Source organism: Vombatus ursinus, unplaced genomic scaffold, assembly GCF_900497805.2.
Source record: "Vombatus ursinus unplaced genomic scaffold, bare-nosed wombat genome assembly UNPS02014812.1, whole genome shotgun sequence".
In the NCBI taxonomy this organism is placed as follows: Eukaryota; Metazoa; Chordata; class Mammalia; order Diprotodontia; family Vombatidae; genus Vombatus; species Vombatus ursinus.
In genome coordinates, this window is record NW_020954590.1 from 96,082,828 (window position 1) to 96,098,624 (window position 15,797).

Below are 15,797 nucleotides of genomic sequence, written 5' to 3' on the forward strand. Positions count from 1 at the left end.
GCATACTTCCACAGCCCCCAAAAAATGCCCCAATAATTGTACAGTTTTCCTACCCTGGAGCCCAAACTGTGAAGAACATCAGGCAAAGTAAATAGTATAACACTAGGCACAAATTAGTCATAAAATAAATCCTAGTTAAATAAGTGAAAATGTCACATGGAATGACACAGCAATAAGGACTGTAAATTGAATAAAAAATAACGGTTCTGCAAAACAATGAACTCAACAAAAATTGTGGGGTGGAGGGAAGTAAATCATTTTTCAACTGTATTACTTAAAAATTTTCCTTGATAATATATGAGCTTACTATATAAAAATTATATTACCTGAGGTGAATTTGAACACATATAAACACATTAAGGCAAAAACGCTTATTGCCCTCTTCCTACGTACAAGGCACTCTGCTAGGTGCTGGGGGATGATACAAAGACAAAAACAAACCATTACTGCCCTTGGGAAGTTTATGTTCAGATTATAGCAACTTAACATGAGGATAATATACTATGATCAGGTGGGATTTATACCAGAAATGCAGGGCTGGTTCAATATGAGCAAAACTATCAGCATAATTGACAATATCAATAACAAAATTAACAGAATCATATGATTATATCAATAGATGCAGAAAAAGCTTTTGACAAAATACAACATCCATTTCTATTAAAAACACTAGAGAGTATAAGAATCAATAGAGTTTTCCTTAAAATGATAAGTAGCATCTATCTAAAACAATCAGCAAGAATTATATATAATAGGGATAAACTAGAAGCATTTTCATTAAGATCAGGGTGAAACAAGGATGTCTATTATCACCACTGTTATTCAATATCATACTAGAAATGTTAGCTTTAGCAATTAGAGAAGAAAAATAAACTGAAGGAATTAGAATAGGCAATGAAGAAACAAGACTATCAATCTTTGCAGATGATATGCCAGTATACTTAGAGAATCCTAGAGAATCAACTAAAAAACTACTTGAAATAATTAGCAACTTCAGCAAAGTTGCAGAATAGAAAATAAATCCACCTAAATCATCAGCATTTCTATATATGACTAACGAAGCCTAGCAACAAGAGATAGAAAGATAAATTTCATTTAAAGTAACTGCAGCTTTTTTCCCCAATCTGGTCCTTGGCAGGATGACTCTCACAAAGAAAAGTGGAGAGAAAAAGAAGGAATGTTCTACCATTAATGAAGTGCGGACCAGAGAGTATACCAACAACATTTACAAAAGGATTCATGGAGTAGGCTTCAAAAAGCAAGCTCCTTAGGTTCTAAAGGAAATCCACAACTTCTGCTTCCAGGAGCCAAGATGGTGGAGTAAAAAGGTAGTTGCTCTCACCCTCCCCTATCAACCTCTGAAAACCCAGAAAATATCACCCCAGAAAAAAAACATGGAACAGCTGAACCAGAAGAAAGACGGGGTGCAGCAGTGCAATAGCCCAGGTAGCTAGAGAGATTAATGGGAAAGGCCCATCTTACCCTGGCAGAAGGGGAGCAGTACAAAACAGGAGTTGCCCAGCCAGCTAGTAGAAAGACCCACTTTAGCACACCAGGAGGAGATTCTGGTGCCTCAGCATTCTACAGCAAACGAATTTCCCAATGCCTCAGCAAAAATTAGGGAAGCAGCACTACAAAGGGCCCCAGGCGGATAACCACCTGGCAGCATTCATCTGAAAGGAGCTGAAGAAAGCAACCTAGAGGTGCCAAAAAGTTCCAGCCCTGTTGATTCCAGCCCAACACCAGGTAAGCTATCAGAACCCTACAGCCTCCAACTGCCAACCAGGAGGAGATCTGAAACCCAGATGGTCGAGCAGGCAAATGCCAACACCTGTACCTCCGAGTGCCTCAGTGAGGGTGGGGAAACCGGTGGAAACCAGTTCAGAAAATCACCAGGTACCTCGGCATTCTACAGTAAAGAAGTCTCCCAGTGCCTCAACAGAAATAAGGGAGGCAGCACTGCAAGGGGTCCCATGCAGATAAACACCTGGCAGCACTTATCTAAAAGGAGCTAAACAAAGCTAAAGGAAAGGAAAAGCAGACAACCTAGATTTACCTGAAACTCCTAGCCTTGCTGATTCCAGCCCAACACCAGATAAGCTGCCGGAAACCTACAGCCTCCAACTGCCAACATAAGAGGCCCCAACACACAAAGTCAGTGACCAACACCTAGGCTCCCAACACAAGAAGCTTGGGTCAGTGCCCTCTGCTCCCCAGCAGGAGAGCTTAATCTCTTTAAAGGCCAGGGAATAAAGAAACACCATGAGTAAAAAGAAATGTACGATAGATTCCTATTATGAGAAGAGTGAAGATCAAGACAAATTCTGAAGAGGACAACACTGTCATCAAACCCACTTCTGCAACATCAAAAGGGAATGTGAACTGGTCTGAAGCCCAAAAATCCTTCTTAGAAGAACTCAAGAAGGATTTTAAAAGTCAAATGAGAGAGGTAGAGGAGTCCTTTAAAAGTACAATTGGCCAGTTGGAAAAAAAGTACAATGAAGAAAACAAGTCCCTAAAACACACAATTGGCCAAATGGAAAAAAAAGTACAATGAAGAAAATAAATCCCTTAAAATAACAATTGACCAATTGGAGAAGAAAGTACATAATCTAACAAAAAAAAATGTTAAAAATTAGAATTGAATGGAAACTAATGAGAGAGCAAGAATCAAACAGAAACAAAAAAATGAAAAAATAGATGAAAACATAGCTGACCTAGAAAATCGATCCAAGAGAGACAATTTAAAAATTATAGGCCTACCTGAAAGCCATGATGAAAAAAAGAGCCTGGACAATATCCTTCAGGAAATCATAAAGGAAAACTGCCCTGAAGTCCTAGAACCTGAAGGTAAAATAACTATAGAAAGAATCCATCACTCCCCGCCTGAAAGAGATCCCAAATTGAAAACGTCAAGGAATATAATAGCTAAATTCCAAAATTACCAGATAAAAGAGAAATTACTGCAAGCAGCCAGAAAGAAACAATTTAAATATCATGGAACCACAGTCAGGATTACACAGGACCTTGCAGCCTCTACATTAAAAGACTGTAGGGCATGGAACATGATATTCCGTAAGGCAAAACAGCTTGGAATGCAGCCACGGATTAAGTACCCAGCGAAAATGAGCATGATTTTTCAGGGAAGGAGATGGATATTCAACGAAATAGGGGACTTCCAAATGTTCCTGATAAAAAGACCAAAGCTCAACAAAAAATTTGATCTTCAAGTACAAGATTCAAGAGAGACATAAAAAGGTAAATGGGACAGAAAGATAAAATATGTTGTTAATAAGGGCAAAATGTTTACATCCCTACAGGATGACACTTGCAACTCTTGAGAACTGTATTGTTATTATACCATGTTAAAGGAGTATACATAAAGGGGGTTGACTTTGATGTAATGATAAAAAAAAATTTTAAGTAAATGGATTAGTCTGAGCTAAGAAAATGTACTGAGAAAGGAGGAGGCAGACAAGGGTAAATTACATTACAGGAAAAGACACAAAAACCTATTAGAGCAGAGGTAAAGAAGGGAGGGGGATGAGCATTGTTTGAACCTTACTCTCATCAGATTTGGCTCAAGAAGGGAATAACATAATCAGTTAGGTATAGAAATCTAACTTGTACTATAGATAGTAGGAGGGGAAAGGGGAAAGAAAAGGGAGGGGGGAGAGAAGGGAGGGAAAAAGCAATAAGGGTAAAGGGGAAGAAAAGGGAAAGGGATAATAGAAGGGAGGTAGGACCCAAGGAAAAGGACCTCAACCTCCCCCTCTCTGAACTAGATAAATCTAACCACAAAATAAACAAGAAAGGAGTTAAGGAGGTGAATAGAACATTAGAAAACTTAGGTATGATAGACCTGTGGAGAAAACTGAATGGGGATAGAAAGGAATATACTTTTTTTTCAGTGGTACATGGCACATACATAAAAATTGACCATGTACTAGGGCATAAAAACCTCACAATCCAATGCAGAAAGGCAGAAATATTAAATGCATCCTTTTCAGATCATGATACAATAAAAATTATATGTAACAAAGGGCCATGGAAAGATAGACTAAAAAATAATTGGAAACTAAATAATCTAATCCTAAAAAATGATTGGGTCAAAGAAGAAATCATAGAAATAATCAATAATTTCATTCAAGAGAATGACAATAATGAGACAACATACCAAAACTTGTGGGATGCAGCAAAAGCAGTTCTTAGGGGAAGTTTTATATCTCTAAATGCTTACATAAATAAAATAGAAAAAGAGGAGATCAATGAATTGGGCATACAACTAAAAAAACTATTTTAGAACAAATTAAAAATCCTCAATTAAACACCAAATTAGAAATATTGAAAACCAAAGGAAAAATTAATAAAATTGAAATTAAGAAAACTATTGAACTAATAAATAAAACTAAGAGCCGGTTTTATGAAAAAACCAATAAAACAGATAAACCTTTGGTTAATCTAATTAAAAAAAGAAAGAAGAAAACCAAATTACTAGTATCAAGAATGAAAAGGGTGAAACTACCACCAAGGAAGAGGAAATTAAAACAACAATTAGGAATTATTTTGCCCAACTATATGCCAACAAATTTGGCAATCTTAGTGAAATGGATATATATTTACAAAAATATAAATTGCCCAGATTAACAGAAGAGGAAGTAAAATACTTAAATAACCCCATCTCAGAAAAAGAAATTGAACAAGTCATTGATGAACTCCCTAGGAAAAAATCTCCAGGGCCAGATGGATTTACATGCGAATTCTATCAAACATTTAAAGAACAATTAATTCCAATACTATATAAACTATTTGGTAAAATAGGTAAAGAAGGAATCTTACCAAATTCTTTTTATGATACAAATATGGTGCTGATACCTAAACCAGGAAGAGTCAAAACAGAGAAAGAAAATTATAGACCAATTTCTCTAATGAATGTAGATGCAAAAATTTTAAACAAAATATTAGCAAATAGATTACAACAACTTATCACACGAATAAGACACTATGACCAGGTAGGATTTATACTAGGAATGCAGGGCTGGTTCAATATAAGGAAAACTATCAGCATAATCCATCATATCAACACCAAAACTAACAGAAACTACATGATCATCTCAATAGATGCAGAAAAAGCTTTTGACAAAATACAACACCCATTCTATTAAAAATACGAGAGAGCATAGGTATAAATGGAGTCTTCCTTAAAATAATAAATAGCATCTATCTAAAACCTTCAGCAAGCATAATATGTAATGGGGACAAGCTAGAAGTATTTCCAATAAGATTGGGAGTGAAACAAGGATGTCCATTATCACCACTGTTATTTGACATTGTACTGGAAACTTTAGCTTTAGCGATAAGAGAAGAAAAAGGCATTGAAGGCATTAGAATAGGCAAAGAAGAACCAAGCTGTCACTCTTTGCAGATGACATGATATTATACTTAGAGAATCCCAGAGAATCAAGTAAAAAACTACTTGAAATAATAAACAACTTTAGCAAAGTTGCAAGCTATAAAATAAACCCACATAAATCATCGGCATTTCTATATATTACCAACAAAGCCCAACAGAAAGAGATAGAAAGAGAAATTCCATTTAAACTTACTGCAGACATTATAAAATATTTAGGAGTCTACCTCCCAAAACAAACCCAGGAACTCTATGAACACAATCACAAAACACTTTTCATGCAAATAAAATCAGATCTAAATAATTGGAAAAACATCAATTGCTCATTGGTAGCCAAGCTAATATAATAAAAATGACAATTCTACCTAAGCTAATTTACTTATTCAATGCCATACCAATCAAACTACCAAAAAATTATTTTATAGACTTAGAAAAAATAATAATAAGATTCATTTGGAAGAACAAAAGGTCCAGAATATCAAGAGAACTAATGAAAAGAAATGCAGGGGAAGGTGGCCTAGCCATTCCAGATCTTAAATTGTATTATAAAGCAGCAATCATCAAAACTGCTTGGTACTGGCTAAGAAACAGAGTGGTGGATCAGTGGAATAGGTTAAGTATGCAAGACACAGTAGTCAGTGACTATAGTAATCTATTATTTCATAAACCCAAAGACCCCAGCTTCTGGAATAAGAACGCACTCTTTGAAAAAAACTACTGGGAAAACTGGAAAAAAATATGGCAGAAACTAGGCATTGATCAAAATCTTACACCATATACCACAATAAAGTCAAAATGGGTACATGATTTAGATATAAAGGCTGATACTATAAGCACACTGAGAGAGCAAGGAATAGTTTACCTATCAGATCTATGGAGAACAGAAGAATTAATGACCAAACAGGAGATAGAGAACATTACGAAAAACAAAATAGATAATTTTGATTACATTAAATTGATACGTTTTTGCACAAACAAAGCCAATGCAACTCAGATTAGAAGGAAGGTAGAAAATTGGGAAAGAATTTTTACAACCAGTCTCTCTGGTAAGGGCCTCATTTCTAAAATATATAGAGAATTAAGTCAAACTTATAAGAATACAAGTCATTCCCCAATTGATAAATGGTCAAAGGATATGAACGCACAGTTCTTAGATGAAGAAATTAAAGCCATCTATAGTCACATGAAAAAATGCTCTAAATCCATATTGATTAGAGAAATGCAAATCAAAACAACTCTGAGGTACCACATCATACCTATCAGAATGGCCAACATGACAAAACAGGAAAATGATAAATGTTGGAGAAGATGTGGGAAAATTGGAACACTAATGCATTGTTGGTGGAGTTGTGAAATGATCCTACCATTTTGGAGTGCAATTTGGAACTATGTCCAAAGGACTACAAAAATGTGCATACCCTTTGACCCAGCAGTAGCACTTCTAGGGCTATATCCCAAAGAGATCACACAAACGGGAAAAGGACCTACATGTACAAAAATATTCATAGCAGCTCTTTTTGTGGTGGCAAAGAATTGGAAATTGAGAGGATGCCTATCCACTGGGGAATGGGGAATTGTGGTGTATGAATGTGATGGAATACTATTTTGCTATAAGAAATGATGAATAGGCTGACTTCAGAAAAACCTGGAAAGACTTGTATGGTCTGATGCTGAGTGAAGTGAGCAGACCAAGAGAACATTGTACACAATAACAGCCACATTGTGTGATGACTAATATTGATAAACTTAACCTTTCCTGGCAATACAAGGATCTAAGACATCTCCCAGAAGCTTCGTGATGGAAAATGCTATCCACACCCAAAGAAAGAACTATGGAAGCCAGATCATTTTTTTTTTTCTCTTCTGTTGAGTTTTGTTTCCTGTTTCTGATGGTTCCTCCTATTGGTTTTAATTTCTACTTACAACATCACTAATGTGAAAATATGTTTAATATGAATGTAAATGTATAGCCTATATCAGATTGTACGCTGTCTTGGGGAGGGTGGTGGGGTGGAAGGGGGAGAAAAATTTTAAACTCAACAGCATATGGAAGTGATTATTGATAAATCAAAATAAATTAATAAAAAATTTTTAAAAAAATAAAGGAAATCCACAAATTTGCCATGAAAGAAATGGGAACTCCAGGTGTACGCATTGACACCAGACTCAACAAAGATGTTTAGGCCAAAGGAATAAGGAATGTCCCATACCATATTTGAGTGCATTTGTTCAGGAAATGCAATAAGGATGAAGATTTGCCAAACAAGCTGTATACATTGGTTACTTATGTGCCTATCACCACTTTCAAAAGCTTACAATGCAGATGAAAACTAAATTGAACTTCGTTTAAATAAAGTCATAAAATGTCAAAAAAAAAAAAAAGTAACTGCAGACAACATAAAATATTTTGGAGTCTATCTGCCAAGGTAAACCCAGGAACTATACGAACACAACTACAAAACACTTTACACAAATAAAGTCAGATCTCAATAATTTGAAAAATATCAGTTGCTCAGTGGAAGGCTGAGCTAATATAATAAAAATGATAATTCTATCTAAATTATTTTACTTATTCAGTGCCATAACAATCAAACAACCAAAAAATGTTTTATAGAGCTAGAAAAAATAATAGCGAAATTCATCTGGAAGGACAAAAGGTCCAGAATATCAAGGGAATTAATGAAAAGAAATGCAAGGGAAGGTGGCCTAGCCATACCAGATCTAAAACTGTATTATAAAACAGCAATCATCAAAACTACTTGATACTGCCTAAGAAATAGAGTGGCAGATCAGAGGAATAGGTTAGGTATACAAGACACAGTAGTCAATGGCTATAGTAATCTACTGTTTGATAAACCCAACGACTCTAGCTTCCGGGATAAGAATTCACTATTTGACAATAACTGCTGGGAAAACTGGAAAAGAGTATAGCAGAAACTAGGCATAGACCAATGTCTTATTCCATATACCAAGATAAGGTCAAAATGGGTACATAATTTAGACATAACTGAAACTATAAGCAAATTAGGAGAGCAAGGAATAGTTTACCTATCAGATCTATGGAGAAGGGAAGAATTTACGACCAAACAAGAGATAGAGAACATTATGAAATGCAAAATGGATAATTTTGATTACATTAAATTTAAAAAGTTTTGCGCAAACAAAGCCAATGCAACCAAGATTAGAAGGAAAGCAGAAAACTGAGAAACAATTTTACAGGCAGTATCTCTGATAAAGGCCTTATTTCTAAAATATATAGAGAACTGAGTCAAATTTATAAGAATACAACTAATTCCCCAACTGATAAATGGTCAAAGGATATGAACAGGCAATTTTCAGATGAAGAAATTAAAGTTATCTATGAATATATCTATATATAAAAAATCCTCTAAATCACTATTAATTAGAGAAATGCAAATCAAAACAACTCTGAGGTACCACATCACACCTATCAGATTGGCTAATGTGACAAAAGAGGAAAATAATAAATGTTGGAGAAGATGTAGGAAAATTAGAACACTAATGCATTGTTGATGGAGTTGTGAACTGATTCAACCATTCTGGACTACAATTTGGAACTATGCCCAAAGGGCTATAAAACTATGCATACCCTTCAATCCAGCAATACCACTACTAGGTCTATATCCCAAAGAAATCATAAAAAAGGGAAAAAGACCAACATGTACAAAAATATTTATGGCAGCTCTTTTTGTGGTGGCAAAGAATTGAAAATTGAGGGGATATCCATCAGTTGGGGAATGGCTGAACAAGTTGTGGTATATGAATGTGATGGAATATTATTGTTCCATAAGAAATGGTGAGCAGGTGGATTTTAGAAAAACCTGGAAAGACTTGCATGAATTGATGTTGAGTGAAGTGAGCAGAACCAAGAGAACATTGTACATAGTAATAGCAACATTGTGTGACGACTGGCTTTGCTAAGCTTAGCTTTTCTGAGCAATGCAATGATCAAGACAATTCCAAAAGACTCATGATGGAAAATGCTATCCACATCCAGAGAAAGAACTATGGAGTCTGAATGCAGATCAAAGCATACTATTTGCTCTTTTTTTCTGTTCTTTGTTTTTCTTTTCTTGTGGTTTTTCCCTTTTGTTCTGATTCTTCTTTCATAGCATGACTATATGGAAATACGTTTAATAGGACTATGCATGTCTAGCATATACCAGATTGCATGCCATCTTGGGAAAGGGAGGAAAGAATGGGGGAATTTAGAACTTAAAATTTTATTAAAGTGAATGTTGAAAAACTAAAAATAAATAAATAAATACTTTTTTTTTCAAAGAGAGGTTTGCACTCTTAGAGAGAAGATGCAACACATATAAAAATAAATATTTTATGACAAGGCAAGAACCATTTTTCATGTATAACCTATATCAAATTGCTTGCCTTCTCAACTGGGGTGGGGAGGAGGAAGGGATAGAATTTGGAACTCATTTTAAAAAATGAATGTTAAAATTGTTTTTACATGTAATTAATTAATAAATAATTTTTAGATGTTTTAAATAAATAAAATGACAATTTAAACAAATTATAATAACAAAATCAAAGCAAAAAGCAATTGAAGACATACAGACCTCTGATTGTACATGCCCCGAAAGTTGTAGTTTGCTCTGTAATTTGGGAATGGCTTTGGATCTAAAGGCCTGTAGATGGCAGGCTCTCCCCTTTTCATAGCAAGACCATTTAGTTCCACTGTTGGAGTTATACTCCCTGTTTAAATAAAAGACAAATACATGTAAAATATTTCTACAATAAAAAATACAATCTATACTTATATTTATTATCAGGAGTAAAAAGTGGAAATGGAGGACAGTGAGATTCTGTATAGAGAACCATCAGAATGATTTTCTTATTCCAGGAATATAACTACTATCAGGACAAAATAAAGTACAAAAGCAGTCTTTTTTCTTTTTCTGAGTTTGATCTAGTGCTTTCTGGTAACCCATTCCAAAGAAATAAAGCACACAACTCTCAAAAGTTTCTTCACATTATTCAAAATTGGACTATTCAAAATTACAATTATAGGCAAACTATGACAGATATATTATTAAATATAATTAACATAAAATATAATTGTAAATAAAATATGGAATTGGTTCCAGCCCAAAGGAAATGTGCAATGAAAATTCAAATAATGAGAGAGAACACTTCAAGACATTCATTACACTAATCGAGATCTAGCTATACTTAATTAAGAAATTAAACATCAGCAATAAAAACAGGTAATTTAGAATGTTATACAAAGAGAGTTTGTAAACCCCATGCTAAAATAACTTTAAAAAGTAAATTTAATTAATTTAATACGGATAACTTGCATAAGATCATGCTGTTCCCAATGACATGTATAGGATGAATGCATAAAATGATTCAACCTCTTTTAGATTTGGTGTTTTATTCTTAGAATACAAAATACAATGCCACAGTAAAAAAAAAAAAAAAAAATCCTTACTTATAAGAGACAATGTTAGAGCTGGAGCCAACCTTTACACTGCTCCCTAGCACTCCCTAGTGTTAGACATTGTCGATCACAGAGTCACAGAAGCTCAGAGTTGAAAGGAGCCTCAGGAATCATCTAATCAATACTAGAATAGGAATTTCTTCTATAACATAATCAACAATTCTTCATCCAGATTCTTCTTTAGATCTCCAGTGAAATGGAATCCACTCCCTCCCAGGCTGCTCTAATTTTGAAGACGTTTTCCTTACATCTAGTCTAATTTGGCCTCTGCAACTTCCACCCCCTGCTGTTAGCTCCATCTGGGAAGTCCAAGCACAACAAAACTATCCTCTCTTCTATTAGCTTCTTCTGGTCTTCCTTCTCCAAGTTTAACATTCTAAATTATTTAACTATTCCTCATTATTGCATGATCTTGGAACTTTTATCATACAAGTTGCCCTCTTCCACGCTCTCCAACTTTTCAATGCCATTTCTAAAATGTGGTACCCTGAACTGAATGCTAGAAGGAGATTCCCTCCCTACCACCTGCCAGACCCCAGACACTACACTATTAAGGCCCTCTTAATGTACCCTAAACTCCTAAATTTACAGATTAGGAAACTATAACACAAAGAGGTATGGTTTTAAATTTAGATACTTGAGAATGGTCCTAGCTTACCTGGAAAAGGACAAACTGTTTCAGTTCCGTTCAATTTAAGAAACACTTATTGAGAGCTTACTAAATGAAAGATAGTAAAAGCAGCAATGTTTTGAAATACCCCTTGTTTAGTAACTTGTGCCACAAAAAACAAAATGCCCACTAAGTAACTTTCAGAGTAGACTCTGTAATATACTGTCTTAACTCTTTGCCACTTTCTTCACAAATAATTAAGGCAAAATACGCAGCAAAAAGAAAACAAGTTTTCTTCTTGCTACAAAGGAAAAACCAAAATGAGCTCTTCAGGATAAAACTTAGGGGTTGCCAGGACATCAGCTGTCCTCTAGTAGTTGCCTGAAGTCTGGCTGTGCTAACTAAAGCATCTCACTTTCAAAAAATGAGTATTTAACATTCTTATTGAATTGCATAACAGCTAAGTGAGGAAATATGGAAGGAAATGGGGCAAACTAAGAAAAAAAGGTAATAAAAATATAAAAATAAAGCAAAACCAAATATAACAATGAAGTCATCTATTACAAACAACTATCATTTGACATGGAAGCACAAAGAGGAGGAATAGCTAGAGTACTTGCATCATTATTTAATAAGGTTTTATAATCAATAATCCATATCTGCTCCTCTAAATCATATTCTTCAAATGGCTATATTAAATTTGTCTCTTGGCTAATGGATAATCATACTAACCAGATGTCCAAGTTTTCATTCAATTCACTTTTTAACAAACATTTATTACATACCTACTATGTGCAAGGCACCAGGGAAACAAAGATATCATTATCATCATCATTCTCATTTATATAGTGCTTTTAGATTGAAAAGTGCTCTACACATGTGAATTCACTTAATCTTCACAACCACCAGAGGCAGAGAGGTTAAGCGACTTACCCAGGGTAATACAACTAATAAGTATCTCAGGCAGGTTCAAACTCAGGTGTTCCTGACTGGAAGTTCAGTATTCTATGCACTATACCACCTAGCTGCCCTGAAGAAGTTCATAATCTAATGGAGAAGGTTGGAATGAGGCAAGGCATGTATGTAAATAACTATGATATGAGGACAAGGGAGCCCAAAATAGGGCTATTAGGAATCTAAGGAAGCAGAAATCTCTCTTTGGAGGGGTCAGGGAAGGTTTGGCTTCAAGGTTAAACCTTGATGGAAAGTAAGGTCTCCAACAGGACTCAATTACAGGCAGGAGGTAAAGGAAGGAGGTCTCTGTGGGCATAGGGAATAATGTGAACAAACTATCAGAAATGGGAGAGGGTAAAATGAGAACCAGCAACAGGTAGTAGCTCCATTTGACTGGCACAGAGAGCATTCATAGGGGAGTCGTCCGGCTAAAACAGGCAGGGAGGTTTGGCATCATCACAGGTGAGGTCCGATCTAATTCAACAAACATTACATAAGCATCTACTAGGCTCTGAGGACACAATGATAAACTGAAACTGTCCTTGCCCTCAAGGATCCTATCTGACTAGAGAGATAAAACATGAACCCAAATAAATAAATACAAAGTTATACAAAGTAATTTCAAGAGGAAGAAGGCTTAATAACTGGGGGAATTAGAAAAGGCCTCTCCCAGGAGGTGGGATCTGAGCTGTGCTTTGAAGGATGCCAGGGACTCCAAGAGGAGTCACCACAGAAACTCTCTGCTTGAGCCAAGCAAGCTACTCACTGTTTTCCAACTACATCACACACTTAACTTCCCAGGCCTCTCAACTTTGCTCATGAATTTTCCTCTTACCTCCCTTCCTCTCCATTTGTCTAAATCCTACCCATTTCTCAAAACTTAGATTCAGTTCTAACTTCTCCGTTAAGCCTGACCCAACTGCGCCAGTCCTCAATTCTGACCTTGAAATCCCTATAGCACTTACTGCTGTTACACCATTTCATTTAGCACTTAAATACATTGCATTTTTATTTACCCTATTTCGTTTATGTCGTAGATTCCCAAATAACTAGACTATAATTCACGGACAGGACTGCATAGTAGATTTCTTTGCACCCCAGGCACCCAAAACACTGCATAACAAAAGTAAGGACTCAACAAATGGTCAATGAAAATAATGATTATAATCCAGAAACATTAAAGAAATTAACAGAAACCTAAATGTTTCCCATTTGCCAGGGAGTAGTTAATTTCTCATCATCTGTAAAATAACTATAAATGTCATTTTGATTATGAGTGTGAAAAACTAAGTTTAATGTTCACTTCTGGTATAAGAATAAGCTAAGACAGAAGAGTCAATCTAACATACTTACTGTTTCTACATAAGACATAAGAATATAAACTATATAGACAGGGGGTCAGAATGGAAATAGATCAGGCAAACCAGGTGAGACTTGGAAATGGAAGAAAAGACTCAGAAAAATTGAGCAGGTAACCCATTCAATCTCCTTTACGTAACACACTTAGGGCAAAGTACAGAAGTGAATAAGCATTTATGTGACTTAAGTGAATGAACCTGTGTGTTTATGAAAGATGAAATAGATTGCAAACTCTTTGAGGTCAGAGACTGCACCTTTTTTTGAATCTAAATGATACTAGAATAGTGGTGAGTAAACTAGTAAATTAATAAGTGAATGTGTGAATACGCTGGTTTTTGCTGACTCTTTAAAACAAAATCCTGGAAAGGCAAATATATCACTCTGCTGAAGCAATTGTTTTAAACCTTAGTATCCACCATTAAACTTTTACCTTTAACTGACATAACTCAGTTGTTTCCCACTTATCACTCTAAAAATCCTCGTTGATTACAGAACTAGTCTATTACAATGCAACCAAAGCTCTTCTTTCTTTCCAAAAGCACACAAGGAAAAGGCATAAATATAACACAAGAAAAGGAAACAATTCAGCATTGGTTTACCTGGATTACTATTAATATTGTTTTTGGGGGGTCGAGGAGTCGGTTTGGGAAGGGTAGTTTCCCTCAAGGCTTTGTTGGCAGCAGCATGTTGGGCTTTCTTTATACTGCTCCCTTCGGACTGCCAGGTCTGTTCTCCAAGAGTTAGCTGCACTGAGAACATCTTCAAAAAAAATTTGAAAAAATTAATTAAAACTTTCCAGTAAGAAAGTATGTATGAAATGTTACCTGTCTGAAAAATAAATACATAGCATTATAGAATTTGAGCATTAGCAGGGACTGTAAAGATTATCTAGTCCAATCTGACAAATTGTATAAATAAGGAATGTAGTATAGTAGATAAAGTGCCAGACTTGGAGGCAGGAAAACCTGGGTTTTAATCCTGCCTCAGATACTTAATAGCTGTGTGACTCTAGGCAAGTTCCTTAACCTCTCTGGACTTCAGATTCTTCTTCTGTAAAATAAGGAGGTTTGACTCAATGATGTCTAAGGTCCCTACCAACCCTAAGTCCATGATCCTAGAAAGCAGAGAAGTTTAAAGAGATTAAGTGAATTTCTTCCAACTAGGTTACATAACTATTCAGTATCCTTCAAAAGAAGGTTCTAGAACTCCAATCCACCGCAGTAACTCTAAGGGATAAACACCAAATTCTGTCTTCTACCATATCAGCTGAGGCTGGCATTGATAGGGTCCCCGATGTATAGTTGAGGAAAAAAACAAATAAAAATAGAACATGATTTTGTAACAAAATAGAAACATCTCTTTAATATCATTCAGATTATCTTCACTAAAGCACATATAGAAATACACACGGCAAAGTAAATCTGTTCTCCTAAAAATCTGGGGCACATATCAGAGAAGACCTAAATTTCTTCCTCTTTTCTATCACAAACTCTAAGAGGAAGAGGTCAGACAGATATAAAGATGAAACTGGAAAGAGGACAGCAAACTGACAACGGATAGAAATGGTTTGCAAATATCTTTATTATAAATGATTTTCACCATCAAGGACGTGGAGCTACTATATTTGGATTCTTAATTTCACCATCTTGAATGTGTTTATACAGGAAATGGAAATAGCAATGAAGAAAACAGCTATACTAGACCAAGGATACATAGAAGGGGGTCTCTGCTGGAGACAACACAATTTTGAGAACATTGAAGGACCAACTTTCAAGACATCTAAAAGAGGGAAAAATAGCAAAGTGTTAAAAAAAAAAATCTCTCAGGCCATACCAAAACCAAAAAGAAGTGCACAAGAAACCCATCAATCAACTAAATCATATGCCTATTTTCCTGTCTGTACAGAAATTTATGAGAAATATCCATACATTCATTAAGTATATATACTTGATACAGAAGGAAAGGATTTTATATGTGATATTTTA

The 15,797-nt window shown here is 35.3% G+C and overlaps 1 protein-coding gene and 1 pseudogene across 3 annotated transcripts in view; one reads left to right on the forward strand and one right to left on the reverse strand.

Moving 5' to 3' along the window:
- The window catches only part of LOC114054266 (double-stranded RNA-binding protein Staufen homolog 2-like), a 405,344-nt gene that overhangs the window by 331,813 nt on the left and 57,734 nt on the right, over positions 1–15,797 (reverse strand). For all 3 annotated transcript variants that reach the window (XM_027877452.1, XM_027877453.1, XM_027877454.1), the window contains 2 exons: positions 14,412–14,571; positions 10,006–10,141 (listed from right to left, as the gene is read on the reverse strand). In XM_027877452.1, coding sequence (XP_027733253.1) covers positions 10,006–10,141; positions 14,412–14,571 — 296 coding nt within the window. The remainder of the gene's footprint in view (positions 1–10,005; positions 10,142–14,411; positions 14,572–15,797) is intronic.
- Positions 1,140–7,737, forward strand: LOC114053807 (annotated as a pseudogene).